The 27,353-nt window shown below is 43.5% G+C and overlaps 2 protein-coding genes across 4 annotated transcripts in view; one reads left to right on the top strand and one right to left on the bottom strand.

Annotated features, from left to right (window-relative positions):
* LOC138666345 (oocyte zinc finger protein XlCOF22-like) overlaps positions 1 to 27,353 on the bottom strand; it is a 177,445-nt gene that overhangs the window by 43,338 nt on the left and 106,754 nt on the right. The window lies entirely within an intron of this gene.
* Positions 357 to 24,730, top strand: LOC138662883 (gastrula zinc finger protein XlCGF26.1-like). Of its 3 annotated transcripts, XM_069748877.1 has the most exons (8): positions 357 to 420; positions 2,746 to 3,076; positions 12,281 to 12,432; positions 12,562 to 12,741; positions 12,824 to 12,947; positions 13,031 to 13,128; positions 13,327 to 13,417; positions 23,473 to 24,730. In XM_069748877.1, the coding sequence occupies exons 4-8, from the start codon at positions 12,718 to 12,720 to the stop codon at positions 24,663 to 24,665; spliced, it is 1,530 nt and encodes a 509-aa protein (XP_069604978.1). In that variant the 5' UTR covers positions 357 to 420; positions 2,746 to 3,076; positions 12,281 to 12,432; positions 12,562 to 12,717; the 3' UTR covers positions 24,666 to 24,730. The 3 variants fall into 3 exon arrangements, with proteins under 3 accessions (XP_069604978.1, XP_069604977.1, XP_069604976.1); XM_069748876.1 differs by having other exon boundaries at positions 12,281 to 12,741; positions 23,476 to 24,730; XM_069748875.1 differs by having other exon boundaries at positions 12,281 to 12,741.

Here is a 27,353-nt window from a genome sequence, read left to right as displayed (position 1 = left end):
GCCGATACACAGGGGAGGACATTACTGTCTGGAGACAAAGAGGAAAACGCCCTCACTGCACAGACACAGCCAGGACCACAGGTGTGAATAAGCGCTATAGTGAGGGGGCGGAGTATGGAGGCGATATAGGAGGAGGAATCCCCCGCAAGGAGGAAGACGAGGACTGCGCAGACTCCACCTGCAGAGCCGCACACCAGAAATCCACGGGGAGAAAGGAGCTTCTAGCGCGGAGGATCCTGGGAAGAGCTAACGCCACCGGAAAGGGGCGGGGCCTCGCTCAGTCATGTGCTTGCTACACAGATGCAGTATCGATCTCATTCACTGATCACGTGACCCCTGACTCCTCCCCCCTGTGACCTCATCACAGGTCCTGTGCGCACAGAGCAGCCATATATGTGGAGTGCGGCTCTGCAGGTGGAGGTATGTGGAGATTCCCCATTACTGAGCACGGGGACATTAACCCCTTCTGCACGGAGACTCTTTATAAGAATCATAACGTTGTTGTTCTGTTTCCTGTAATAGATACATACGAGCCAACTATGGAGGACAGGAAGTGAGGGAGCGGATTGTTCTCCTAGTACAGGGCCCCTTTCTTGGCCCCACACAGTGTAATGCCCCCATTATGCCCTGTAAGCAGGTTCTGCCCCACACCCAGCTGCCTCGGGCACTTTACCATGAGCTGGTACCTCAGATTCTTCCCCGCACCCCTTTCCTTTGTTGGCGCCAAATCTGTTCTGCCTTTGGGGCTCCGGCCTTTATAATATCAGTAACTGCGTCATCAAGGTCTCCTGACCAGGTGCACCCTCTAGACTCTTCCCTCCAGAAACCCTCCCTCTTCCCATTGATGTCACATGGTCCCGTCTGGATGGCAGATAGCAGTCTGTACAAATGCAGCACAGCCCTGAGGAGTCTTTTTTATGACTCTCCTTTTTACACCCCTTATGTAATATATATGATGGCGTCCACAGTATAATGTTCCTACAGTACTGGCATCTCTCGTAAAAAAGGTATTTTCACACTAACGCCATACCCCCACACAGTATAATGTTCTCATAGTACCGCCATACCCCCACACACAGTATAATGTTCTCATAGTACCGCCATACCCCCACACAGTATAATGTTCTCATAGTACCGCCAAACCCCCACACAGTATGATGTTCTCATATTACCGCCATACCCCCCCACAGTACAATGTTCCCACAGTACCGCCATACCCCCACACACTGTATAATGTTCTCATAGTAGCGCCATACCCCCACACACAGTACAATGTTCCCACAGTACCGCCATACCCCCACACACTGTATAATGTTCTCATAGTAGCGCCATACCCCCACACACAGTATAATGTTCTCATAGTACCGCCATACCCCCACAGACAGTATAATGTTCTCATAGTACCGCCATACCCCCACACACTGTATAATGTTCTCATAGTACCGCCATACCCCACACACTATAATGTTCTCACAGTGCCGCCATACCCCCACACAGTATAATGTTCTCATAGTACCGCCATACCCCCACACACAGTATAATGTTCTCATAGTACCGCCATACCCCCACACTGTATAATGTTCATACAGTACCGCCATACCCCCACACACAGTATAATGTTCTCACAGTGCCGCCATACCCCCCCACACAGTATAATGTTCATACAGTACCGCCATACCCCCCCACACAGTATAATGTTCTCATAGTACCGCCATACCCCCACACACAGTATAATGTTCATACAGTACCGCCATACCCCCCCACACAGTATAATGTTCTCATAGTACCGCCATACCCCCCCACACAGTATAATGTTCTCATAGTACCGCCATACCCACCACACACAGTATAATGTTCTCATAGTACCGCCATACCCCCACACACAGTATAATGTTCTCACAGTACCGCCATACCCTCATACAGTGTAATCTTCTCATAGTACCGCCATACCCCCACACGCAGTATAATGTTCTCACAGTACCGCTATAATAATAATAATCTATATTTATATAGCGCCATCATATACCGCAGCGCTTTACAGTTTAACAGTTTCAAACACAACAGTCATAGGTAACAATGTTAACCCCTTAAGCCCCGAGGGTGGTTTGCATGTTAATGACCGGTACAATTTTTACAATGTTGACCACTGTCCCTTTATGACGTTATAACTCTGGAACGCTTCAACGGATCCCAGTGATTCTGACATTATTTTCTCGTGACATATTGTACTTCATGACAATGGTAAAATTTATTCGATATAACTTGCATTTATTTGTGAAAAAAATGGAAATTTGGCGAAAATTTTGAAAATTTCGCAATTTTCCAACTTTGAATTTTTATACAATTAAATCACAGAGATATGTCACACAAAATACTTAATAAGTAACATTTCCCACATGTCTACTTTACATCAGCACAATTTTGGAACCAACATTTTTTTGTTGTTAGGGAGTTTTAAGGGTTAAAAGTTGACCAGCAATTTCTTATTTTTACAACACCATTTTTTTTTTTAGGGACCACATCTCATTTGAAGTCCTTTTGAGGGGTCTATATGATACAAAATACCCAAGTGTGACACCATTCTAAAAACTGCACCCCTCAAGGTGCTCAAAACCACATTCAAGAAGATTATTAACCCTTCAGGTGTTTCACAGGAATTTTTGGAATGTTTAAATAAAAATGAACATTTAACTTTTTTTTCATACAAGATTCATTTCAGCTCCCAATTTGTTTTATTTTACCCAGGGTAACAAGAGAAAATGGACCCCAAAAGTTCTTGTACAATTTGTCCTGAGTACGCTGATACCCCATATGTGGGGGTAAACCACTGTTTGGGTGCATGGCAGACCTCGGAAGGGAAGGAGCGCCATTTGACTTTTCAATGCAAAATTGACTGGAATTGAGATGGGACGCCATGTTGCGTTTGGAGAGCCCCTGATGTGCCTAAACATTGAAACCCGGCAACCCCTGACGAAGCCCTCTTTAGCAGGGCGATACACGTTGGGCTGTATCTTTTGGTCCACACGGGTCTGCACATGGGGACGGCGTGTCTCCCCCTCTCGCTTTGGCTACGTGGGTATGTTACACTTTGTTGCCTTAATAGGGGCATGAGGTGCTTCTGGACCTTATGATGTTTCTTCTTTCATTGCATCTTGAGCCATTATATCAGGGTGGTTTTTCCCTGTAAGTGGCTTTTTTAGGGGTTACTCCCTAGGTTCGGCAGGCGTTTCTGTCTGCTATTAGGCTGTGCAGATTTGCCCATTTTCTGCATTTAGCTCCATGAGCCAGAGGGTTACCTTTATCATATACATTCAGGTTTGCAGACTGTTATTATGGATATGTGTATTGTATATGTTATATCTACATGTGGACCATGTGTATTCAGTACCGTTGTTTTTAATTATGTTTTATGTTTTTGAAGCTGTTGTTTGTCAATAAAATTCATGATTATTCTTTATTAGCCCTGGGTGTGCATTCTATTGAGCAGCTTCTTTTTTCTTGGTTCTAGTAAACATTGAAACCCCACACAAGTGACACCATTTTGGAAAGTAGACCCCTTAAGAAACTTATCTAGATGTGTGGTGAGCACTTTGACCCAACAAGTGCTTCACAGAAGTTTATAATGCAGAGCCGTAAAAATAAAAAATCATATTTTTTCACAAAAATGATCTTTTCACCCCCAATTTTTTATTTTCCCAAGGGTAAAAGAAGAAATTGGACCCCAAAAGTTGTTGTGCAATTCGTCCTGAGTACGCTGATACCCCATATGTGGGGGTAAACGACTGTTTGGGCGCATAGCAGAGCTCAGAAGGGAAGGAGCGCCGTTTGACTTTTCAATGCAAAATTGACTGGAATTAAGATGGGACGCCATGTCGCGTTTGGAGAGCCCCTGATGTGCCTAAACATTAAAAACCCCCACAAGTGACACCATTTTGGAAAGTAGACCCCTAAGGAACTTATCTAGATGTGTTTTGAGAGCTTTGAACCCCCAAGTGTTTCACTACAGTTTATAACGCAGAGGCGTGAAAATAAAAATTCTTTTTTTTTTTTCACAAAAATGATTTTTTAGCCCCCAGTTTTGTTTTTTCACAAGGGTAACAGGATAAATTGGACCCCAATAGTTGTTGTCCAATTTGTCCTGAGTACGCTGATACCCCATATATGGGGGGAACCACCGCTTGAGCGCATGGGAGGACTCGGAAGGGAAGGCGCGCCATTTGGAATGCAGACTTAGATGGATTGGTCTGCAGGCGTCATGTTGCATTTGCAGAGCCCCTGATGTACCCAAACAGTACAAGCCCCCCACAAGTGACCCCATATTTGAAACTAGTCCTCCCACGGAATTTACCTAGATGTGTTGTGAGAACTTTGAACCCCCAAGTGTTTCACTACAGTTTATAACGCAGAGCCGTGAAAATACATTTTTTTTTTCACAAAAAATGATTTTTTAGCCCCCAGTTTTGTATTTTCACAAGGGTAACAGGATAAATTGGACCTCAATAGTTGTTGTCCAATTTGTCCTGAGTACGCTAAGACCCCATATGTGGGGGGGAACCACTGTTTAGGCGCATGGCAGAGCTCAGAAGGGAAGGAGCGCCATTTGGAATGCAGACTTAGATGGATTGGTCTGCAGGCGTCACGGTGCATTTGCAGAGCCCCTGATGAACCCAAACAGTACATACCCCACACAAGGTACCACAACTTTGAACCCCCAAGTGTTTCACTGCAGTTTACAACGCAGAGCCGTGAAAATAAAAAAAAAAAAATTTTTCCCACAAAAGTAATTTTTAGCCCCCCAAATTTTTATTTTCCCAAGGATAACAAGAGAACTTGGACACCAAAAGTTGTTGTCCAATTTGTCCCGAGTACGCTGATACCCCATATGTTGGGGTAAACCCCTGTTTGGGCGCACAGGAGAGCTCGGAAGGGAAGGAGCACTGTTTTAGTTTTTCAACGCAGAATTGGCTGGAATTGAGATCGGACGCCATGTCGCGTTTGGAGAGCCCCTGATGTGCCTGAACAGTGGAAACCCCCAATTCTAACTGAAACCCTAATCCAAACACACCCCTAACCCTAATCCCAACGGTAACCCTAACCACACCTCTAACCCAGACACACCCCTAGCCCTAATCCCAACCCTATTCCCAACCGTAAACGTAATCCAAACCCCAACCCTAACTTTAGCCCCAACTCTAACCCTAACTTTAGCCCCAACCCTAGCCCTAACTCTAACCCTAATGGGAAAATGGAAATAAATACTTTTTTTAATTTTATTATTTTTCCCTAACTATGGGGATGAAGGGGGGTTTGATTTACTTTTATAGCGTTTTTTTTAGCTGATTTTTATGATTGGCAGCCGTCACACACTAAAAGACGCTTTTTATAGCAAAAAAGTTTTTGCGTCTCCACATTTTGAGAGCTATAATTTTTCCATATTTTGGTCCACAGAGTCATGTAAGGTCTTGCTTTTTGCGGGACGAGTTGATGTTTTTATTGGTAAAATTTTCGGACACGTGATAGTTTTTGATCGCTTTTTATTCCAATTTTTGTGAGGCAGAATGACCAAAAACCAGCTATTCATGAATTTCTTTTGGGGGAGGGGTTTATACCGTTCCACGTTTGGTAAAATTGATAAAGCAGTTTTATTCGTCGGGTCAGTACGATTACAGCGATACCTCATTTATATCATTTTTTTATGTTTTGGCGCTTTTATACGATAAAAGCTATTTTATTGAAAAAATAATTATTTTGGCATCGCTTTATTCTGAGGACTATAACTTTTTCATTTTTTCGCTGATGATGCTGTATGGCGGCTCCTTTTTTGCGGGACAAGATGACGTTTTCAGGGGTACCATGGTTATTTATATCCGTCTTTTTGATCGCGTGTTATTCCACTTTTTGTCCGGCAGTATGATAATAAAGCGTTTTTTGGCTCGTTTTTTTTTTTCCTTACGGTGTTCACTGAAGGGGTTAACTAGTGGGTCAGTTTTATAGGTTGGGTCGTTACGGACGCGGCGATACTAAATATGTGTACTTTTATTGTTTTTTTATTTAGATAAATGTATTTATGGGAATAATATTTTTTTTTCTTTTATTTAGGATTTTTTTTTTTTTTTTTATACATGTGGAATTTTTTTTTTTTACTTTGTCCCCAGGGGGACATCACAGATCGCCGATCTGACAGTTTGCACAGCACTCTGTCAGATCGGCGATCTTACTGCTAGTGCTGCAGGCTTACCGGCGCCTGCTCAGGACCCTGAACTAGTCCCTGCAGGACCCGGATGCAGCCCCGCGGCCATTTTGGATGCGGGGCCTGCAGGGACGAGACGCTCGGTGAGTACATCGCCTTGTACCGATCGTCTCAGGGGAGCCCCCTCCCTGCGCGATGCTTCCCTGTACCGCCGGTACACTGCGATCATGTTTGATCGCAGTATGCCGGGGGTTAATGTGCCGGGGGCGGTCCGTGACCGCTCCTGGCACATAGTGCCGGATGTCAGCTGCGATAGTCAGCTGACACACGGCCGCGATCGGCTGCGCTTCCCCCCCGTGAGCGCGGCCGATCGCATATGACGTACTATCCCGTCACTGGGAATTAAGTCCCAGGTCACCTTGACGGGATAGTACGTCATATAGGATTAAGGGGTTAATAATACAATAATAAAGCAAAATAAGACGACCCTGCTCATGAGAGCTTACAATCTACAATGAGGTGGGGGAGATACAAAGTACAGGTGTGTATTTACAATGATGGTCCAGCCATCTTCAGGGGGTGGGGGTAGATGGAGATAGTGAATGGGCTACACACACACACAAACATAAAATGACTGATTAGTGAACGTGATAGGCCGCTCTGAACAAATGTGTTTTGAGCGAACGCCTAAAACTATGCAAATTGTGGATGGTCCTAATATTTTGGGGTAGAGCATTCCAGAGGATTGGCGCAGCACGGGAGAAGTCTTGGAGTCAGGAGTGGGAGCTACGGATTAGTGCAGAGGTTAGTCGAAAGTCGTTTGCAGAGCGCAGCGGTCGGTTAGGCCGATAGACAGAAATGAGGGAGGAGATGTAAGGGGGTGCCGCACTGTGGAGAGCTTTGTTGGTGAGATCAAGTACTTTGAATTGTATCCTGTAATGAATGGGCAGCCAGTGTAACAACTGGCGAAGAGTGGACGAGTCCGAGTAATGATTAGCTAGACAGACGACCCTGGCTGCTGCATTAAGGATGGACTGGAGAGGGGAAAGTCGCGTGAGGGGGAGGCCAATTAATAGAGCGTTGCAGTAGTCCAGGCGGGAGTGGATCAGGGCGACAGTGAGGGTTTTAGTTGTCTCCATGGTGAGAAAAGGGCGGATTCTAGAGATGTTCTTTAGGTGTAAGCGGCACGAGCGGGCAAGAGATTGTATATGGGATGTGAAGGAGAGATCGGAGTCAAACATAACACCCAGACAGCACGCCTGCTGCCGGGGTCTTATGGTACCACCCACGGAGAGGGACATGTCAGATTTAGGGAGGTTAGTAGATGGCGGGAGCAGAAGAAGTTCAGTTTTGGAGAGGTTGAGTTTCAGATAGAGAGCGGACATGATGTCAGAGACTGCGAACAGACAGTCAGTGGAGTTCTGTAGTACAGCAGGGGTAAGGTCAGGGGAGGATGTGTATAGTTGTGTGTCATCAGCGTAAAGATGGTACTGAAAGCCAAATCTGCTGATGGTCTGTCCAATTGGGGCCGTGTAGAGGGAGAAGAGAAGGGGGCCAAGGACTGAGCCCTGAGGTACCCCGACAGCGAGAGGAAGAGGAGATGAAGTGGAGCCAGCGAATAAAACACAGAAGGAACAGTCAGAAAGGTAGGAGGAGAACCAGGAGAGAGCAGTGTCCTTAATGCCTAGTGACTGGAGCCTAGAGAGTATGAGAGGGTGGTCAACAGTGTCGAAAGCTGCAGAAAGGTCGAGGAGAATGAGCAGAGAGTGGTCACCGTTATTTTACTGTCAGAAGGTCGTTGGTCACCTTGATGAGTGCAGTTTCTGTCGAATGTAGGGGGCGGAAACCGGACTGTGAAGGGTCTAGGAGGGAATGAGTGGAGAGGTAACGGGTAAGGCGGGAGTAGACTAGGCGCTCCAGGAGTTTTGAGATGATACCCCCACACACAGTATATACAGTAGTTCCCACAGTACCATCATCCCACTGCACACAGTATTTTGTTTCCACTATAGTGGCTTCCTACAGACACAGGATAATGTTTCCACAGGACTCGCATCCCCATCACACACAGTATAATGCCCCCAAAGTACTGCCATCCCCCCACTTTCTAATGTTCCCACAGTACTGCCACCTACTTGCACAATATGGTACCATCCACCTCACTGACTACCTCCGACCACCCACAATTAATAAATACTCACTTATCCTCATTCTTGGTGCAGATACTAATGAACCCAGGATCTATGAGATATTTACCATACGATAGTTGAATAGGCAGGAGTGTGTCATCCATAAAGGTAGCCCACTTCGTCGCTATGATGCCTATGAATTGACAGGGCTCGGTGGGGTGCGGTACTGGTCACCCTCTCCTTCCCATCATCACAATGTCAGCGATATCCACATTCCCATGACGGTGATACCGCTGAATAGATTAGTGAATCAGGGAGTGGAAAGCTCCTGATCCACCATTCAGCCTTCACTTCTGAGTCTGAGACTCCGTGCACTGCAGGCACAATGACGTCACTACATCACACCTGTAGTACGGAGCCTCAGTACTCACACCGCACAGACCAGAGCAGCGCTCCTCAGGAACTGGGTTGGCTGAGTAGTGTGTGGTTTTATATCAGGAATTGTGGGGGCATCATATTAAGAGAAGAGCTGTGAGGACTCTCATACTGACTGTGTGGCTGGTAGGGGCCATTATACTGGGGTTGTGGTGGACTGTAAATGCCTCCATACTGAGTGGGGGGTTTTATTTTGTGTAGCAGGTTGTGGTGGCCATAATTAGAGATGAGCGAATATGTTCAGAAAACGATCTCCAAACATAAATTTGTCACGAATATGGTACATTCAGATTCATGATCGGTAACAGAAGCATTTTTCTTAAATTATGGCCCCATGAGATGCTCCATACATTGCTGCCCCATGAGATACTCCATACATTATGGCCCCATAAGATGCTTCATATTTTGTGGCCCCATGAGATGCTCCATACATTATGGCCCCATGATATGCTTCACACATTATGGCCCCATGAGATACTCCATACATTGCTGCCCCATGAGATACTGCATACATTATGGCCCCATGAGATGCTTCATATTTTGTGGCCCCATAAGATGCTCCATACATTGTGGCCCCATGAGATGCTTCATATATTGTGGCCCCATATGATGCTCCATACATTGTGGCCCCATACAATGCTCCATACATTGTTGCCCCATAAGATGCTCCACACATTATGGCCCCATTTGCTGTTGCTGCGATTAAAATAAAAAAATATATATACTCGCCTCTCTTCGCTCAGGCCCCCAGCACTTGCGATAGTCACCTTCCTCGTTCCATCGCTTGGCGCTGCTCTGTCTTCCGTCCTCTGGCTGTGATTGTTCAGGCAGAGGGCGGTGCGCACACTAATCGCGTCATCGCGCCCTCTGACCTGAACAGTTACAGAGCAGCGCGCAGCAACAAAGCATATCCTTCAAGTTCCTTGCCCGTCGAGCTATAAGCTGGTTTAACAACCAGTGGAATGACATCTACAAGATTCTTGGCCGTAGCTGGGGCACTCTTTTGAGTGAACCCAGACTAATACCGCATATATCAGCTACTCCTAAGCTTATAGCTCGACGGGCAAGGAACTTGAAGGATATGCTTTGTCATAGCCATTTTACACGCCCTTTGTCTAGATTGAACAGGGGCGTCAGGATCTTTGGAACTTTTCCGTGTGGCGGATGTAATGTCTGCCAGTATATGGTGGCACAATATGGCCTTTCGCTTACTGTCTCTCCTTTTCAGATCACACCAAAGAAAACATTCTTCAACTGCAAGTCTCGCTCGCTTGTCTATGCCTTGATCTGCGATTGCCCGAAAATTTACGTGGGACAGACTACGCAGTAGTTGCGTCGAAGAACACAGCAACACCTTTCTAATATCTCCACGGCTTCTAGGGATCGGGAGAGGGGTAGGAGTATGTCCTCTGTGGCCACACATTTCCTGGACTTTCATGGTGGACGGGCCAGGGGACTGCGGGTTATGGGACTTGAGGATGTCACAGTGAATATTCGAGGTGGCGATAGCGTACGGAGGCTGCTGAGATGTGAATCAAAATGGATCCATAACCTAAAAACTCTTACTCCACATGGACTAAATGAGGAACTACTCTTTACTGGCTATTACAAGCAGCTATAAAATATATTATGATTTGATGCTTGAGTACATATTTGTATTATGTTCATATAACTTTGTTCTTTTTTCTATTCCATCCCCTCCCATTTTTTAGGTTTTTTAATAATTTTTCATTCTAGCTTTTCTAACACGGATGAACTAGTTTCTATCCGTTGAAAACCATGGTTTTCTTTTGACATTTCCATACACTTGCAGCATATTATTGTTTTGGACTGGGGATTTTTTCTATTCTATAGCCCCATGGGGCTGGTAATATGTATATGTATCTATATGCAGGACCTTACTTGGTTGATGTATTATTAATGTATACATATTTTATTTATACATATATATATTATATTCATGTTTTGCTGGGGTGATTATATTTATTTTCCTTTTTCGTATGCATAATTTCTTACTGCTCTGTTATACTGGGTTTGTTATATGTATTCGCATCTACTTTCATTATTTATTTGCTGTTTTGGGTTCTTGCTCCATCTGCCACTCTCCTCTGATAGAGTACGATTCATGTATTTCTGCCCATCCTCCTGTCTCCTTGTCTCCTCGATGTCAGCCTCGGGCCCTGTGCGCGTGCGCTGTTTCACGCGTGCGCTCTGTGCACGGGCCGGCCATCTTGGAGCGGGGGCTTTTGATCTCGCTTATTGTAGTGTGCAGGCGTGCACCTGCTACCATGTACACCGTTTGCCTTTCTTGCCATACTACCCTTGGCCTTGTCCTCCTTTGTCTACACCTACCCCTGTATTTCCCTTACTCCTGCTCGCCCTATTTCTGCTACTTTTCCGGTCTCCGGTCTCCTCTGTGGCCACGCTGGACCGTCTGCGCATGCGTCATTTCGCGCGTGCGCACTGGGCCCTGGGCGGACATGTTGTAGCGGGGAACAGTGACTTCAGTTTCCCCTTTGCGTTTGCGCCGGTATCCTTGCTTTAAGGACCCTCTTTTTCATGATGTGCCCGCTGGAGGTGCACTGCGCGTGCGCCGTTTCGGCGCGTGCGCACTTGCCCCTCTGCGGGTAATCCGATATGGAACTTTTGACCTCCTCTCAGTAGTGCGCAACTGCGGGCTTGTTATGTGCACTTCCGGTCCAGCGATCATAGCTCAGCGTGCGGATTATGCCCGAACCCCTCCTGATCTCAGCTGTCTCTACTCTGCTAATTATCTCATAAGGTATTTAACCACTCGCTTTGGACACTACTGACATTGCCCCTGAGGAAGCCAGTTTACTGGCGACACGCGTTGGGCATTTTTGCCTGGCGTCACCCTCTTACTTCACCATCTTCTATTGCTTATACCTCTTACATGGGGACTCTACCTGGGGAACCTGGTACATTGTGGCAGGTAATATAGGACGCCTACGTCTGGCTGTTATTAGCCATAGGAGGGCGGTGTATTCTTCTATTTCCTTATCCCTTAGGTAGTTCTTAGGGTGACGCTCTGGTTTTGACCTTATCATCGGTCTGGTTCATATTATGCTGCTTTGTCTGTGCATTTTTAATTATTTTTAATTGTATTGTGTTGTGTTCATTATATGTGTGGTTTGTAATAAAATTGTTATAGTTTTGATATATCTCTGTGGTGATCCCTTCCATATACATGCTACCCTTTCTCTTTGGTTATTCATAATGAATATCTCCTGCAGTATTACTAATGCCGATTCCAGGGTCGGTAAATGAGACGAGAATTAGCGTTATGGAAGATGAGTCTATGAGAAACGTATTCAGCTGCCGACTCAGAGGAGGAATCTGCTTGTTGTCTGTGGCCTAAATATATAGGATTTATTAGTAGATGTAAAGAAGGAAACTAAATACTGTAAAATAATAAATCTCCTCATATGTTTCCCTTATTATCTCCAGTAATTGTATTATTACACAGGATTCTTCTGATGTTACATCGGCTCATCTTCTCATTCAGGTCTCTACAATATCGGATCCTCTCAGTGAAGATCTTCTACAAAAGAACATTTTCCTGATTTACCCATCAAAGATGGATATGGACAGAGACAAGATGGCGGAGAGGATATTACACCTCACCCTAGAGATCCTCTTTTCCGGCTTACTGGAGAGGTGACAGATTCTGATGACGTCACATTACATCATTCTTATCTATGGAAATAACAGATGGACAGAACTGGAGAGGTGAGGACTCTGGAAATGTCTGTAGTGAGATTTATTAATGTGTCTCTCCATTACCAGGATTACACAGTGGTGAAGAAGACCTCTAGTGATCGCTGTCAGGACCCTGTGTCTGAGGGATGGGGAAGACCCCTGAGCCCAATCACGGGGCCTCCACCTCACCCCCTGATCCATGAGGACATCAATGACCGGAAGATCCTAGAACTCATCTACAAGATGATTGAGCTGCTGACTGGAGAGGTGACACAGCTGGGAATGCTGGGACATTATACAGTAACACTATGAAGGGATCGGGGGATGACGGTATCATTGTATGTGTCAGGTTCCTATAAGGTGTCAGGATGTCGCTGTTTATTTCTCCATGGAGGAGTGGGAGTATTTAGAAGGACACAGAGATCTGTACAAGAACGTCATAATGGAGGTTCCCCCGCCCCTCACATCTCCAGGTAATAGACAGGACTAAATACACATGGCCTATAATTATCTGTATGTAAAGAATGAATTCACTCCCTGTATGTGTTTCCTCCAGATCTATCCAGTAAGAGGACAACACCAAAGAGATGTCCCCGTCCTCTTCTTCCACAAGACTGTAACCAAGAAGATCCCAATGCTCCTCAGGATCATCAGGTAGATGGAGAGAAGGTGTCAGGAGATCTCCCCTATGATGTGTAGACGCCGGTGAAGGTCTTGTGCTCAGTCTTGTTTTATCCACCAGTATTATATGTTTTATACTTGTGTAATGAGAATGGTGGAGATGGCAGGATTAGAGCTGATCATAGATGTGACTTCTCCATCTGTCAGTGACTTTTATAATATTTGTTTCAGGGTGAAGATCTGATCCATATTAATACTACAGAGACATATGTGAGGGGGGATGAGTGGTGTAAAGAGAAGATTCCCACATATGACTACCCAGGTGAGTAGTGACCACTAAATGCAGAGAAGTCACAGATTCTTCTCATCACCGGCTGTGGCTGCTTTATCGGTGGTATAGTCTGGCCGTATTACCATGATCACTATTTTACCTCTAGACCACAACATTCTCCTCCACCCAAAACTGTTCTAATGACTTTGGGCATTGAAAGCCCTTTTCTATAGAACTTACAACCTGGAGGATCCACCTACCCCCTGGGTTTAGGAGACGCTGTTACCTGCCCAGATCTGTGAACTATAAAGCCAAATGACAGCGTACGTAGAATGTGCTGACAAGATAGAAAATCACTTGAAAAAAAATATTCTGATGGGCCTGTAAGAGAAAGCGGAGGGTAATGATGCTGTTGGCTTCCTAGAACCCTGAGTCCTTATCGGATGAATCTCCCTTCTCTCCCTTCTGTGCTGCTGAATGTGATCATATGGTCCCTACAAGACCAGGTCCCGTCTTTCTGGCCAAACTTCACTTTTATGATCGACAACATTAAATGTGCAGTGAGGCCAAGTGTGAATTTCTGGACAATAACAGAGTTTCCCTTTATCCGGACTTTTCAATTTGTAGTAAAACCGACTAACTTCCAGGAGGATTGTGATAATCTACATAAACCCATCACACCGGTGCCATGATATATCTCTGAGCTGTGCGTGGCTGATGGCTGTAATATACATTTATTCCCGCCTGCAGGAGATGTGTTGGCTCCAGCCTTGGTTTCATGGATTCACTCCACCTCATAAATTACATTGTTTATGATCCTAAGAAATTCAGATTACTGCACAATCTCTCCTGAAATGGGGAGCAATATTATTTCCTCTAATCTTCTGGTCAGGATTCATAGTAGCTCCAATGGTCCACCATAAATGAATGCAACTCTGGTTTACTGTTGTGTAATCTGTATTTGTAGTTTTCAGCTAATGAGATTATCGTGCTCTGGGGCGGGGCTATGGGCGGGGCTTTATGTGGTGCTCTGGGCGGGGCTGTGGGCAGGGCTTTGTGTTGCTCTGGGGCGGGGCTGTGGGTGGTGCTCTGATTACATATTCATCTGTATTGGCTTATGACAGGTCGCTGATCCCTCACTGACCTGCCCCCATTTTTACATAATACATATACAGTGCCTTCAAGTAGTATTCCACCCCCTGCAGATTTAGCAGGTTTAATAAGATGCAAATAAGTTAGAGCCTTCAAACTTCAAACAAGAGCAGGATTTATTAACAGATGCATAAATCTTACAAACCAAAAAGTTTTGTTGCTCAGTTAAATTTTTATAAATTTTAAACATAAAAATGTGGGTCAATTATTATTCAACCCCTAGGTTTAATATTTTGTGGAATAACCTTTGTTTGCAATTACAGCTAATAATCGTCTTTTATAAGACCTGATCAGGCCGGCACAGGTCTCTGGAGTTATCCTGGCCCACTCCTCCATGCAGATCTTCTCCAAGTTATCTAGGTTCTTTGGGTGTCTCATGTGGACTTTAATCTTGAGCTCTTTCCACAAGTTTTCAATTGGGTTAAGGTCAGGAGACTGACTAGGCCACTGCAACACCTTGATTTTTTGCCTTTTGAGCCAGGCCTTGGTTTTCTTGGCTGTGTGCTTTGGGTCGTTGTCTTGTTGGAAGATGAAATGACGACCCATCTTAAGATCCTTGATGGAGGAGCGGAGGTTCTTGGCCAAAATCTCCAGGTAGGCAGTGCTATCCATCTTCCCATGGATGCGGACCAGGTGGCCAGGCCCCTTGGCTGAGAAACAGCCCCACAGCATGATGCCACCACCATGCTTGACTGTAGGGATGGTATTCTTAGGGTCGTATGCAGTGCCATCCAGTCTCCAAACGTCACGTGTGTGGTTGGCACCAAAGATCTCGATCTTGGTCTCATCAGACCAGAGAACCTTGAACCAGTCAGTCTCAGAGTCCTCCAAGTGATCATGAGCAAACTGTAGACGAGCCTTGACATGACGCTTTGAAAGTAAAGGTACCTTACAGGCTCGTCTGGAATGGAGACCATTGCGGTGGAGTACGTTACTTATGGTATTGACTGAAACCAATGTCCCCACTGAGTTGGAGATCTTCCCGGAGCTCCTTCCTTGTTGTCCTTGGGTTAGCCTTGACTCTTTGGACAAGCCTGGCCTCGGCACGGAAGGAAACTTTCAAAGGCTGTCCAGGCCGTGGAAGGCTAACAGTAGTTCCATAAGCCTTCCACTTCCTGATGATGCTCCCAACAGTGGAGACAGGTAGGCCCAACTCCTTGGAAAGGGTTTTGTACCCCTTGTCAACCTTGTGACCCTCCACGATCTTGTCTCTGATGGCCTTGGAATGCTCCTTTGGCTTTCCCATGTTGACCATGTATGAGTGCTGTTCACAAGTTTGGGGAGGGTCTTAAATAGTCAGAAAAGGCTGGAAAAAGAGATAATTAATCCAAACGTGAAGCTCATTGTTCTTTGTGCCTGAACTACTTCTTAATACTTTAGGGGAACCAAACAGAATTCTGGTGGGTTGAGGGGTTGAATAATAAATGACCCTCTGAAAAGACTTTTCACAATTTAAAAAAAAAATAAACAAAGAAATAACATTCTTTTTTGCTGCAGTGCATTTCACACTTCCAGGCTGATCTACAGTCCAAATGTCACAATGCCAAGTTAATTCCAAATGTGTAAACCTGCTAAATCTGCAGGGGGTTGAATACTACTTGTAGGCACTGTAATAGTGTTGATATTATTGTTGATAATGCCTATAATATTGAGGATATTGTGAGGCTTAGGCTTCTTTCGCATTGCGACGGGGAGAGATTCCGACGCTAGCGTTTGCTGCATTGCACAATGGATGCAGCGGATGCATTTTTCCGGCGCATCCGCTGCCCCATTGTAAGGTGTGGGGAGGTGGGGGCGGAGTTCCGGCCGCGCATGCGCGGTCAGAAAAAGCGGTCCGTCGGGAGAAAAAAACGTTACATGTAGCGTTTTTTTCTCCCGACGGTCCGCAAAAGCACGACGCATCCGTCGCAAGACGGATGCGAAGTGTGGCAATCCGTCACAAATGCGTTGTCAATAGAAGTCTATGGGGAAAAAACGCATCCTGCAAGCACTTTTGCAGGATGCGTTTTTTCTGCAAAACGACGCATTGTGACGGATTAATAAAAACGCTAGTGTGAAAGTACCCTTAGAAAAAAATATTACATCCAGCAAAATGTCACCAGCGGAGCCTGTCCAGTAGCATCTATCTCTTACTTATAGACTGTGTAGGTGCCTCCATCATCGGTGACATTTGCTGGATGTAATTTTTTTTTCTAAGCCTCACAATAGCCTCAATATTATAGGCATTATCAACAATAATATCAACACTATTATATGCATTATGTAAAAATGGGGGGCAGGTCAGTGAGGTATCAGCGACCGGTCATAAGCCAATACAGATGAATATGTAATCAGAGCAGCACATAAAGCCCCGCCCCAGATCACCACATAAAGCCCCGGCCACAGCTCCACCCCAGAGCACCACATAAAGCCCCACCCACAGTCCCGCCCCAGAGCACGAGAATCTCATTAACTGAAAACTACAAATACAGATTACACAACAACCACAAGACGGATTTCATCACCAGGTATCAGTGTAATCAGTATAACGGCACCGACCTGACAGTGTCTGTAGTCACTGAGCACAATCCTGCTGACAGGCTCCCTTTAAGACATCTCCGCTCTGCACTATTATACACAGTTCTCTTTAAATGTGTAATATTTCTTCTTGAAACTCATCTGACAGAAAATATTGGATCTTCCGATAGTTTAGATTGTGAAGTCACCGAGCCCCGTGCTCTAATTACCTCAGAGAGGTTTCACCACTAGCTGCTCATTTATTACTGATGGAGACTGTTCAGTTTGAGCATTTCAGTAGATGTTATTGTCTATAGTCAGTTTTTGATTACAGTAGTGTCCAGAATACTGATTTATCCTCTTCCCACAGCCAGTTTTGTGTTCTTAATCCGGCCCCATTTTTACAATCTGACGTGGTCACTTTATGTGGTGATAACTTTGGAATTATTCTCAAAGGATAATAGAAAACAAATGGATCTTACAAATTATTTTCCAACTTCTCACAATACCCTACATACGATTGTACACTACTCTCTGGGCACATGGCCGTGTTCAGAAGGGAAGGAGCCATTTAGCTGTTTGAATGCAGATCTAGCTGGAATAGTTTGCAGACACAATGTATTGGGAGCAATGTTCATGGTCAACTGGCAGCTCAAAAGATCTCCACCATGAACATGCTTGGCACTATCTCCTCTGCTTTCCATATCCCAAGGATAGCCTTGCTCATCGCCCTATAACACCATTACATGGATCTGGACTTACACTGGGACCCCTAGGCTTGGACCATGGAGTTACCTGCTATTCTGTGGTATTAGATGGGAAGAAGAATAGTCAGGTAGCTGGGTCAGAACCGGAAGGACAGAATACAGAATCGGAAGACACGAGAGTAGTCAGTAAACGGGCCACAGTCACAACAAGAAACAAATACACAAGCCACAAACTGAGCACAGAGGACTGAACCAGAGAAGAACAACGCTGTTTCTGGCAGATTCCGGCCATGTGCTTTGATCTTTAGTAGGGTGTGGTACTTTCCAATTGGCTGAAGTAGGGAGCAGATTACTCCAGCTGGACAGCAGGAACAGATCCCAGATGAGATTGGACACACCATATGCAGAAGCCCTAATATGACTAAATGGCAGAAAACCAGAAGAGTCGAAATCCCCATAAAGTGATTCTATTTTATAAATTAATTCACTGAGGGCTATAATCTGTACATATGTGGTCAAAATTGTTGGTACCCCTCGTTTAATGACAGAAAAACTGACAATGTCACAAAAATAACTTGAATCTGACAAAAGTAAAAATAAGTCAGACATTGCTTTTCCACCATGCTTCCACCGAATTTAAAAAAAAAATAAAACTCATGAAATAGGCCTGGACAGAAATAATGGTACCCCTGAAAATGTGTCAAAATGGACATGTTAAATCGCGGTGTGTCCAGTGACTATCATCACAGGTGTCTGCAATCTTGGAATCAGTGAGTGGCCTGTATATAGGGCTACAGATACTCACTGTGCTGTTTGGTGACATGGTGTGTATCACACTCAACATGGACCAGAGGAAGCGAAGGAAAGAGTTGTCTCAGGAGATTAGAAAGATAATTATAGACAAACATGTTAAAGGTAAAAGTTATAAGACCATCTCCAAGCAGCTTGATGTTCCTGTGACTACAATTGCACATATTATTCAGAAATGTAAGATCCATGGGACTGTAGCCAACCTCCCTGGACGTGAACACAGGAGGAAAATTGATAAATCAAAGAGACGGATAATGTGAATGGTGGCAAAAAAGCCCAGAAAAACTTCTAAATGGATTAAAGATGAACTTCAAGATCAACGAACATCAGTGTCAGATCGCACCGTTCGTCGTCGTATGAGCCAAAGTGGACTTCATGGGAGACAACCAAGGAGGACACCATTCATTGCCTCAAAAGGTTGTGCACAAAATATTAACCCCTTTGTGACCGGGCCAATTTTTTTTTTTTTCAATTCTGACCAGTGTCAATTTATGAGGTCATAACTCTAAAATGCTTCAACGAATCCTAGTGATTCTGAGATTGTTTTCTTGTGACATACTTTATGATAGTGGTAACATTTCTTTTATATAACTTCCGTTTATTTGTTAAAAAATGGAAATTTGGCGAAAATTTCGTGTTATTCAAAATTTTAATTTTTATGCTCTTAAATCAGTCATATCACACAAAATAGTTAATAAATAACATTTCCCACATATCTACTTTACATCAGCACAATTTTGGAAACAATTAAAAATTAAATTAAATTAAAAATTAAGTTATTAGGGTTAAAAGTTGACCAGCGATTTCTCATTTTTACAACAAAATTTACAAAAACATTTTTTTTAGGGACCACCTTACATTTGAAGTGAGTTTGGGGGGTCAATATGACAGAAAATGCCCTAAGTGACACCATTCTAAAAACTGCACCCCTCTACATGCGCAAACCACATTTCAGAAGTTTATTAACCATTCATTTATTAACCACAAAAATTTTCCTTTAGACCTAAGTTTTTTTTTTACTTTCACGAGGGTAACAGGATAAAATGGACTATAAATTTTGTTTTGCAATTTCTCCTGAGCATGCCAATACCCCATATGTGGGGAAAACTGTTTGGGTGCACGGCAGAGCTCGGAAGGGAAGGAGCTGCATTAGATTTTTTTACTGTAAAATATGCTGAAATAATTAATAGTTGTCATATCACTTTTGGAGAGCCCCTGATGTGCCTAAACAGTGGAAATCCCCCTCAAGTGACACAATTTTGGGAACTAGACCCCCCAAGGAACTTATCTAGATGTGTGGTGGGCACTTTGATTCCCCAGGTGCTACACAGAAGTTAATTACGTAGGTCCGTGAAAATAAAAAATCATATATTTTCCACAAAAAATGATATTTTTGCCCTCAATGTTGTGCAATTTGTCCTGAGTATGCTGACACCCATTATGTGGGGGTAAACTACTGTTTGGGCGCATGGCAGAGCTCGGAAGGGAAGGAGCGCCATATTTGAGAGCAGATTTTGCTGGAATTTTTTGTGGTTAACATGTCACATTGTCAGAGCCCCTGAGGTGCTAAAACAGTGCAGGCCCCCAAAAGTGACTGCATGAACTTCCCTGAATGAATTCTAGTAGTGGAGTGAGCATACTGACACCACAGCTGCTCCATAGAAAATTATACCATTGGGCAGTGGTAAAAATAACATTTTTACCACTAAAATGTTTTAACCCCAGATTTTACATTGGAAAATAGGTAGATAGGTAAATAGTCACTACACCCATAGATGAATTCGCAGAGGGGTGTCATTTCCAAAATGTGGTCACTTCAGGGGGGATTCTTCTGTTATGGCACTTTGGAGAGCCGCCAAGTGCCAGAACAATAGAATCCCCCTTGAAGTGACCCCATTTTGGAAATGACACCCCTCTGGTTATTCATCTATGGATATACTGACCATTTTCACTACATGGATGATTTCCAGAAACAAGTAGTGGAAGTTTTAGAGCAAAAATTGCAAAAATGTCATTGTAGTGCCCAATCCTGTTTTCTGCCTGTGTGTGTCTTTCCTCTCCTACTCACAGCCAATATTTGTGGGGGGCTGCCTATCCTTTGGGGTTCTGCTCTGATGCTCTATTTCTATCTTTAGGGGTATTTAGTCCTCCGGCTGTGACGAGGTGTCTAGGGTTTGTTAGGCACACCTCACGGCTAGTTCTAGTCGCGGTGTTAAGATCAGGTTTTGCGGTCAGTACAGTTACCACCTACTCCAGTGAAAGTTTTCATGCTGCTCCAAGGTCACCGGATCATAACACAGTGGCCCTTGTGGCATCTGTGTGGGTCGAGCTCATGATAAAATATCTTTGTTATCCTTATACTTGGGGGCAAGCAGCTCTCCATTGCGTAAAGCCCCTGACTGCCCCTTTCAGAACTTTTCATTGACCAATGATTGTGGAAACCTCCTGACAGTTTTTGCGAATCGTCCCACAAGCCCCCATGTTATGTTCAACCAGACCTTTAAATAGGGGTATGCTGGTGTAGTAGTTGTCAACATACAGATTGTAGCCTTTTTGTAAAAATGGAGTTATCAGCTTCCAAAGAATTTTTCCAGATGTCCCCAGATAAGTAGGGCATCCTGGTGGGTTTAGTTGGCTATCTTTCCCCTCATAAATGAGAAAAGCTCATGTGTATCCGGTTGAACTCTTGCAAATTTTATACAGCTTTATTCCGAACCTTGCCCTCTTAGAAGGAATAAATTGCTTGAGGTGCAGTCTTATCTGATTTTGAATAGTCTGTCATGTTCTAGGGCATCTCTGGGCAGGCATCGACTGTTGTTCTTAAAATGCCAAAATCTCACGAGCATTTCATAACGGTTCCTAGGAAGAGCGGCAGAAAACATTGGGGTGACTTGAACAGGGTTGTTGGACCAACAGGACCAAATGCGCTTTTTTTTTTTTTTTTTTTTACAAGCCCCATAGCGAATGGAAGTTCTAAATTTTTTTTAATTTCTAGGACATTAGTTGGTGTCCATAAATTTGACCTAGCATAATAGGATCGTGAATTCTGGCTGATGAATTGAGACGCATATAAATTTGTTTGTAGGACACTATGCTCTAGCAAGCTATCTGTCAGAAACAAATTTCAAAAAATTAACTGGTCCAAAATTTTCCAACCCCACATTTATACCAGGAATGGCATTAAAATTAGGGATGACTGGAGTAGCCAAATCCGAAGCCTCCCACCTGGGAAATGCTACATCAAGAGGCAAAGCCCCTTGGACATTGGTGTGCGCCAATTCGCGAGCACTAGGGACAGTGCTAGTACTGGGCATTTTTCCCGGAGTTGGAGACATTTCTCCAGAAGCGCTATTTGTCCTTCTTGTTGTACTGGTCCTTGTGTGTGAGGATGGACCAGAATCGCTGCTCATTTCTGAGCTATCACTGTCGCTGCTACTAAAGCCCTCGAAATCCACATTGCCATCTGGCACGGCACTTTCTTTGCTGTCAGAACATAAAAGTGCATAAGCCTCCTCTGCACTATAATACTGATGGGCCATTTATTTTATTTTTTTTCGGAAATAGAAAACTCTGACGACGTGACTGACCTGCCGTGATGTGACTGAGGTGACCAAATTATTGGGGAGACAATTGAGAGAAGCCTAATTCTTTAGCCTAACCCTAACTTTAGCCCCAACACTAACCCTAACTATAGCACTAACCCTAACCTGCCATCTGTTTTTTTTTTTAACTTTATAGCAAGATCGCTGACTGACACAGCTGTTGCCAGGAGCACTTGTAACACTGTTTCTCCTCTAATCTCTCACTGACAGGAGATCTGAGGAGAAAAGACATTTTTATTAGGCAGATCGCCTGGGAAATTTGGTTGCTACAATAAAGTTTCCTAGTGATTTGTCTCATTGGCTGGTGTGACGCTAACGTCATCAGGACCTGAACCAATCAAGTTTCGATGAGTTTGGGGGTCACAGGAAGTGTGCGCCGGAATCCCCTTGTTATAAGGTACGTGGGGGTCCCAATGAGCACAAAACCGTAGACAAACGTCGGTGCTGCTCAAATCCACGCTAGCGCCGACGTTTATCTACTGTTGGTGGTCACGAAGTTGTTAAGTTAAGGGTACCATCATTTCTGTCCAGGCCCATTTCATAAGTTTTATTTTTTTTAATTTTCTGTGGAAGCATGGTTGAAAAGCAATGTGTGACTTTCATTTGTTCATTTATAGATTTTTGATTTATTATTACTTTTGTCAGATTCAAGTTATTTCTGTGATCATTGTAGGTTTTTCTGTCATTAAACGAGGGGTACCATGTGTGTAGGAAGAATGAACATTTTGACACCACAGCCACTCTCTGGAAATTCACACACAGTAGATGTTTGAGAGTGAAAATTACACATTTGCCATTTTATTACCCAGCACATAGTGCCCAGATTGTGCTCCAGGAGACACACACACCACAAATTAAGTGGATTCTTCTCACTATAATATTGGTAAATACAGGGATCCTAAATGTTGTTTGAGCACACTGCAAGACTCAGAAGTGAGAGCGGATTTTTCTGGATTGGTTTATAGAAACTCTGTCTCTTTTCAACAGCCTTTCAGCCACTAATAGTGTGGGAACCTCTGTTTTTCCATTGACAGATGATGGACCTGAGTGGGGACTTGTTTTTTGTGAGATGAGAATTGGTATTATTTTCGCCTACATAACATTGATTGGTTTCTTTTCTTCGATATTTGGGAGGCAGAATGAACAAACAGTTGAACATCACACGCTACTGGTTCATTCAACAAGGTTTTATATTAGACTGTCAACTGTCATTGTCTTGGTAAACAATTAAAGTTTTTTTACATAGCTTGCCGTTTTTATGGACAGTTTAAGTAGAAATGTTCAAAAATATAAAACTCAAGGATATGTTATTAAAAAAAAATGTTTTTTTTTATCTTAGCAGTTGACTTTACCAGGAGAACAGAGCGACAGCTGACCTCTTCAATTTTTAAATCTGATGATCTTGAGATCCTACAAGATACAACTAAAGTGATTGCTGTTACTCCAGATATATCATCATCTATTCACAGCAAAGATCTGTCATCTGATCCTATGAAACAGGTCCCATCTTCTGATTCATTACTGACTACTAAGGAAAATCAAAGTCACAAAAGAGGCATTAAAAAACAAACTCCTCCTAAAGCAAAGAAGTCATTTTCCTGTTCAGAATGTGGGAAATGCTTTAACCAGAAATCACATTTTGTTATTCACCATAGAACTCACACAGGGGAGAAGCCTTTTTCCTGTTCAGAATGTGGGAAATGTTTTGTGAAGAAATCACATCTTGTTAATCACCAGATAACTCACACAGTGGAGAAGCCTTTTTCTTGTTCAGAATGTGGGAAATGTTTTAAGCAGAAATCATATTTGATTTATCACTATAGTACTCACACGGGGAAAAGGCCTTTTTCCTGTTCAGAATGTGGGAAATGTTTTAACCAGAAACCGGATTTGGTTAGGCACCATAGAATCCACACAGGGGAGAAGCCTTTTTCCTGTTCAGAATGTGGGAAATGTTTTAACCGTAAAGGGAGTCTTATTAAACACCAAAAGACTCACTCAGCAGAGAAGCCTTTTTCATGTTCAGAATGTGGGAAATGTTTTAGCCAGAAATCATATTTGATCAATCACCATAGAACCCACACAAGGGAGAAGCCTTTTTCATGTTCAGAATGTGGGAAATGTTTTAACCAGAAATCAGATTTGATCAATCACCATAGAACTCACACAGGGGAGAAGCCTTTTTCCTGTTCAGAATGTGGGAAATGTTTTAACCGTAAAAATAATCTTGTTACACACCAAAAGACTCACTCAGCAGAGAAGTTTTTTTCATGTTCAGAATGTGGGAAAAGTTTTAACCAGAAATCAGATTTGATCACTCACCATAGAACCCACACAGGGGAGAAGCCTTTTTCATGTTCAGAATGTGAGAAATGTTTTGTGAAGAAATCACATCTTGTTAATCATCAGATAACTCACACAGGGCAGAAGCCTTTTTCCTGTTCAGAATGTGGGAAATGTTATAATTGGAAACAGCTTCTTGTTAGACATCAGAGCAGTCACACAGGGGAGAAGCCTTTTTCATTTTGTTAATGTGGGATCTATTTTACTTGGAAATCAACTGTTAATAAACATCAGAGACATCACATAGGGGAGAAGCCTTTATGTTCATAGTGTTGGAATCTTTTTTTAACCAAAACTGAATCTTCTTAAATGGGTTGTCTCTTGTCATTCCTCATGTTTGCTGACAAAAGGATAAAACTGAACTTTATTAATTCCAAATGTAAAACTATACCCATAATTCACCCCCTGAAGGTTAGTCAGTAGGTGACTAATAGAAAAAAACATGTATCCCACAGTTCAGTATATAGGGTGAGGTGATGTATATACACTCAATATCCAAGCCTCTCATTTCTACGGGTTTCATCGTTCTCACCAAAGGCAACTCATCAGGAGACTATTTAATATTGGCCTATATTCAAGTGAGACTAGACAAAAGAACACTAAAATCATGTATCATGTTATCGGAAACAGTCAGAAAACCAGCCACATATTGGCAGATCCCAGACCTCAAACTAGATACTTCGTAAGTTTATAAGCCAACCCAGTGTCAGGAATAGATAGTATGTGAAAATACAGTATAATTCTTGTGTTTTTCTCCTATAGGGACTGACCTAGTTTGGTGTTGTAACAGCTGTTAATTAGTAGTGCAGACAAATTGTCCTAGACTAAACTCCGTTTTCAGACGCCCAATATGTACCACTCAGGGAAAACTTACCTGCTCCAAAGATCAATAGCAGCTTCTAACAAATGGCCATGCTGCGGTCTGTCAAGGAATGCAATATCGTTATAAAGACTAGAGATGTGTGCAATCATAATGTCTGGAAGATCTGTGCCATTATTTAGTATGAATATGGAGATTATCTCTGAAAGTTAAGTGTTCCCTGAGCGGTATATACTGTATTTTCACTTACTGTCTATTCCTGACACTGGAGTGGCGTATAAACTTACAAAGTATATAGTTTGGTGGCTGGGATCTGCCAATATGTGACTGGTTTTCTGATAACATGATACATGATTTTAGGGTTTTCCTTATCTAGTCCTGCTTGATAAACCAAATACCAACAGAAAATAAATGACCCAAAACAATCATTTATCAGTAAAAATAACTCCTCTTTATTAGGTAAAGTATAAAAGAATTGCACCATTTTCCGATACCCGGCGCATCTCCATTTTTCATGATCTCAGGTTGAGAGAAGACTTATTTTTTGAGTGCCGAGTTGACATTTTTAATGAATACCATTTATGATCGCCTGTTATTGAATTTTAATGCAATGTTACGGCGAACAAAAAAAAATGTAATTCTGGCATTTTTATATTTTCTCGTTACACCGTTTAGCGATCATGTTAATTCTTTTTTTATATTGATAGATCAAGCGATTCTGAACGTGGCGATACCAAATATGTATATTTGATTTTTTTATTGGTTTATTTTGAATGAGTCGAAAGGGGGTGATTTTAACTTTTATTTATTTTTTTTATTTTTTTTTTTTCATATTTTCAAAAACTTTTTTTTTTTTTTAACTTTTGGCATTGTGAAGACATACAGCATTGTATCTTAAAGGGTTTGTCCACTACTTTCATTTAACCCCCCAATGTATCCCCCCTGGGCCCCTAATGAATTTTATAAATACCTTCTGTTGCCGTTTTCGCCTGTGAGCGGCGCTATGGCGGCGGTTGAGTCCGGGTCACGTGACCCCCAGGCTGCAGCCGCTGCTAATTTCCGCCGATGTCTTGTCAATTTCCAGACTCTGGAAAGTGACGTCAGCAGCAGGCATGACCCAGCCTCCACGGACAGCAGTCACTCAAGAGTGACTGGGCTGTGGGCGGGGCTGTGCTGGGGCGGGTGGGGGTCTGCTTGCCGGCCGCACTCATGTGCTGAGATGTGCGGGCGGCAGCGGGGGTCTGCGCAGTGAATCTGCCATCGGTGGATCTGCTGGCGGTGGGGGTTCTCCGCAGTGGGTCTGCGGAAGGTGCTGGAGTGTGCGGGCGGGGGGTCTGCGGGGCTGTGCGGTGGGGTCATTGTGTGTGTACCTCTGTGTGCAGGCATCGTCCGATGGGACTACAAGTCCTATCGGGCTCTACTGGCTACAGTGACAGTGAGTGATACATTAGCCAATGATGGGACAGTAGTAGTCCCATCATCCGGCTAATGTGTTGAATGTAAAAAAACAAAGCCAAAACACAAACATACATATACAGTACATACAACATACATTACACACATACAGAACATACACCATGCAACATGCACCATACATCATGCGACATGCACCATGCGACATGCACCATACAGTACATACATACAGTGCATACATACAACATACATATAGACATACAGTACATATAACAGAGTACATATTCACCATCACTTGTCACTTTGATCCCCGAAGCCAGTGTCACCTGTAAAAAATATTAAAATATCAAACAAACAATATACTCCCTGATCCGCAGAAATCCAATTAAAACGAGTATCCCTTGACAATCTCCCTTGGAGAGCAGCAGCATCAGCTGATGCGACCACTCTCCAGGGGCTCCAGGAATACAATGATGGAAGGTATCCTTCCACAATGTATTCCTACTCCCCTGTGAGAAAATAGTCCCTAGTCTCATTTATGGCACTGCTGTGTGAGAAAGTTCCCACGCAGCTTTTGCCATACAGTGAGACACTGAACTGAGGTAACCTCAGTTATACACTGCAGGAGCCATTGTCTCCTGTCA

This window comes from Ranitomeya imitator, chromosome 2 (assembly GCF_032444005.1).
Source record: "Ranitomeya imitator isolate aRanImi1 chromosome 2, aRanImi1.pri, whole genome shotgun sequence".
NCBI classification, from domain to species: domain Eukaryota; kingdom Metazoa; phylum Chordata; class Amphibia; order Anura; family Dendrobatidae; genus Ranitomeya; species Ranitomeya imitator.
Note: the sequence above shows the minus strand (reverse complement) of the source record. Positions and strands in the feature narration are given on the sequence as shown.